This window comes from Penaeus vannamei, chromosome 16, assembly GCF_042767895.1.
Source record: "Penaeus vannamei isolate JL-2024 chromosome 16, ASM4276789v1, whole genome shotgun sequence".
Classification (NCBI taxonomy): Eukaryota; Metazoa; Arthropoda; class Malacostraca; order Decapoda; family Penaeidae; genus Penaeus; species Penaeus vannamei.
The window spans coordinates 9713761-9716260 of NC_091564.1; the positions used below are offsets into that span (position 1 = coordinate 9713761).

The 2500-nt window shown below is 38.8% G+C and overlaps 1 protein-coding gene across 1 annotated transcript in view; it reads right to left on the bottom strand.

The window, feature by feature from the left end:
* LOC113818126 (glutamate receptor 4) overlaps positions 1–2500 on the bottom strand; it is a 13759-nt gene that overhangs the window by 5006 nt on the left and 6253 nt on the right. The window contains exons 2-5 of the mRNA XM_027370281.2: positions 2449–2500; positions 1963–2066; positions 1693–1783; positions 1–103 (exon numbers count right to left, since the gene is read on the bottom strand). The exon at positions 1–103 is cut by the window's left edge and continues 56 nt beyond it; the exon at positions 2449–2500 is cut by the window's right edge and continues 155 nt beyond it. Of these exons, the coding sequence (XP_027226082.2) occupies positions 1–103; positions 1693–1783; positions 1963–2066; positions 2449–2500 (350 nt within the window). The remainder of the gene's footprint in view (positions 104–1692; positions 1784–1962; positions 2067–2448) is intronic.

Below are 2500 nucleotides of genomic sequence, written 5' to 3' on the forward strand. Positions count from 1 at the left end.
GCAGGTACAGGCGGTGAGGCAGCACGAAAATGCTGGCTGGGAAGTCCGCCACTTTCGTGCGTTGGTACGATACCGCAAAGGGACCGAGCGCCATGTCGACTTCCTGGAAGTTTGAACATGATAAAGAGTCTCCGAAGATAAACTGCAGTGCTATCGCCACTATAGTTATAGTGTAAAAATTGTTTCTTTTTCCTTAAGCTATAAATTAGATGTATGTATAGTACTGGATATCCATTACGGGTAAGATACGGGGTACTAAGTTTCGCAAAGAAATTCGTGGTGCGCGAGGGAGAAAAAAATTGTCGGGTGGTGGGACTGCAGTCATTCTACGAATTAGCATCTGAGAAGTTTGGCAGAAAAATCATAATATTCAACTGTCTCTCTGCCTACACACACACACACACACACACACACACACACACACACACACACACACACACACACACACACACACACACACACACACACACACACACACAAACACACACACACACACACACACACACACACACACACACACACACACACACACACACACACACACACACACACACACACACACACACCTGGAAATATATATGTAACCAGAATTCGCTATGTAATATACTGACATCAAACATAAATAAGCCTTAATGCGACTGATGTATTATTCATAACAATATTATCGACAATTTGGTGTAATGACCGATCCACTTACATTTTTCTTCACCAAGTTTATAATAGACAAAACGAAATAATGAATTCCTGTCTCATATAATATTTGGCAATGTGTCCATTCATGGTTCGAAATCTAAAAAATTATCAATCTCGAACTCCATTTCTGTTCGTATTTACAATTCCTAGTAGATTCTCAAGATTGAGTATTGTTTAGAGGTAGTTTAGTTATATGCCACCGCCTTGGTAAATAAGAACGTAAGAAGAACGAGTTTTCAACTACCACATTTGCGATAATTAATTAAAAGTAGAGAAATGTCATGGGTAATAAAATGGATGAAAAGAAAGCACATAAGGATAAATGACCGCCACAGTGAAAATTATACACATAATGTGTATAAAGAGAAATTGCTTATCCTCAAGGGGATTACAGTCTGACTGCTAATCACATATTTTTTGTGAGACTGAATTAACAGACATAATAGAATACAAAAAAATAAAAAAATAAAAAATAAATAAATAAAATAAAATACCCGTTATACTATTCCAGTCTTACATTGTAGATTCTGTGAAGTAAAGGGGCGGTCACACGAGCGCTTTAAGGAAATAGACGGATCTACCCAAGCAAATAGAACCACTGGTTACCTATTTATGCATTTGGTAGCTTTGGTTAGTTTGTTGGCTGGTTCGCTGGATAACAAAAAGTTATGATCAGCTTGGACATGAGATTTCCCCTTTTCAAGGAATGTAGTTATTCATAATATCTCAAGATTATCAATCTTTCTCTCTCTCTCTCTCTCTCTCTCTCTCTCTCTCTCTCTCTCTCTCTCTCTCTCTCTCTCTCTCTCTCTCTCACTCACTCACTCACTCACACTCACTCACTCACTCACTCACTCACTCACTCACTCACTCACTCACTCACTCACTCACTCACTCACTCACTCACTCACTCACTCACTCACTCACTCACTCACTCACTCACTCACTCACTCTCTCGCACTATAAAATTCATAAAAGACGAATCCTTTCTAACATTACCTGCCTCTGGATCATGCCCAACATGCCGTTCCAACTGCCGTTGGGAAGCTCCACCCCCCACATGCCGTCGGGGGGCCGGTATATCTCGAACCTTTGGAGAAAAAAAACATGATTCTCTTTCCATGGAATGAGTTATTAACAAGTAACTGCAAGCACATACAACGATTCAGATTTTTGTCTTCTTAATTGTTTAAGGCACTATACTACACTGAAGGAATATGCGTCTTTTAACCCGTGTCCAACATATGTAACCAGAAACAACGAACATACCGAAGGTTCATCTTAGTGGCCAGCATCTGCAGGAGATCCCACATGATGCCAGAGTAAACCGTTTCTCCGTTGGCGCCTTGGCCGATGAGGAAGTATGGCTGCCACTGTTAGGAGAAAAATAAATCAATAAGATAAACGAGCTTGATATACTCTGTTCGTGATAGTTTGTCTTTTTTGTTTGTTAGTTAGTTTGCTCATTCTTTGTTGTTGTTGGCTGCTTGGTTAACAGGATGTAAATATTTTATTATTTTTTTTTTTTTACAAGAGGTGTGTCTTTGTCTATTTTGTCGATTTTTTTCCAGAAATATTTTTGTTAATTTATTATCAATATGCGACTCCAATGTAACTCAGGTTTGGAGCCGTGGAAGATACAATTCCAGGAAAATAACATTATAATAATAAAACTTAAAAAAACTTCTAGAAAAAAAAACAATCTCTTCCAAACACAGGACATTAAGAGCAAATTTCATTATTAAAATTACTCGCCGTCTCTGCCGCAATCCTGATATAAGTGACATTTTCGGCTGCGCTTGTGGCT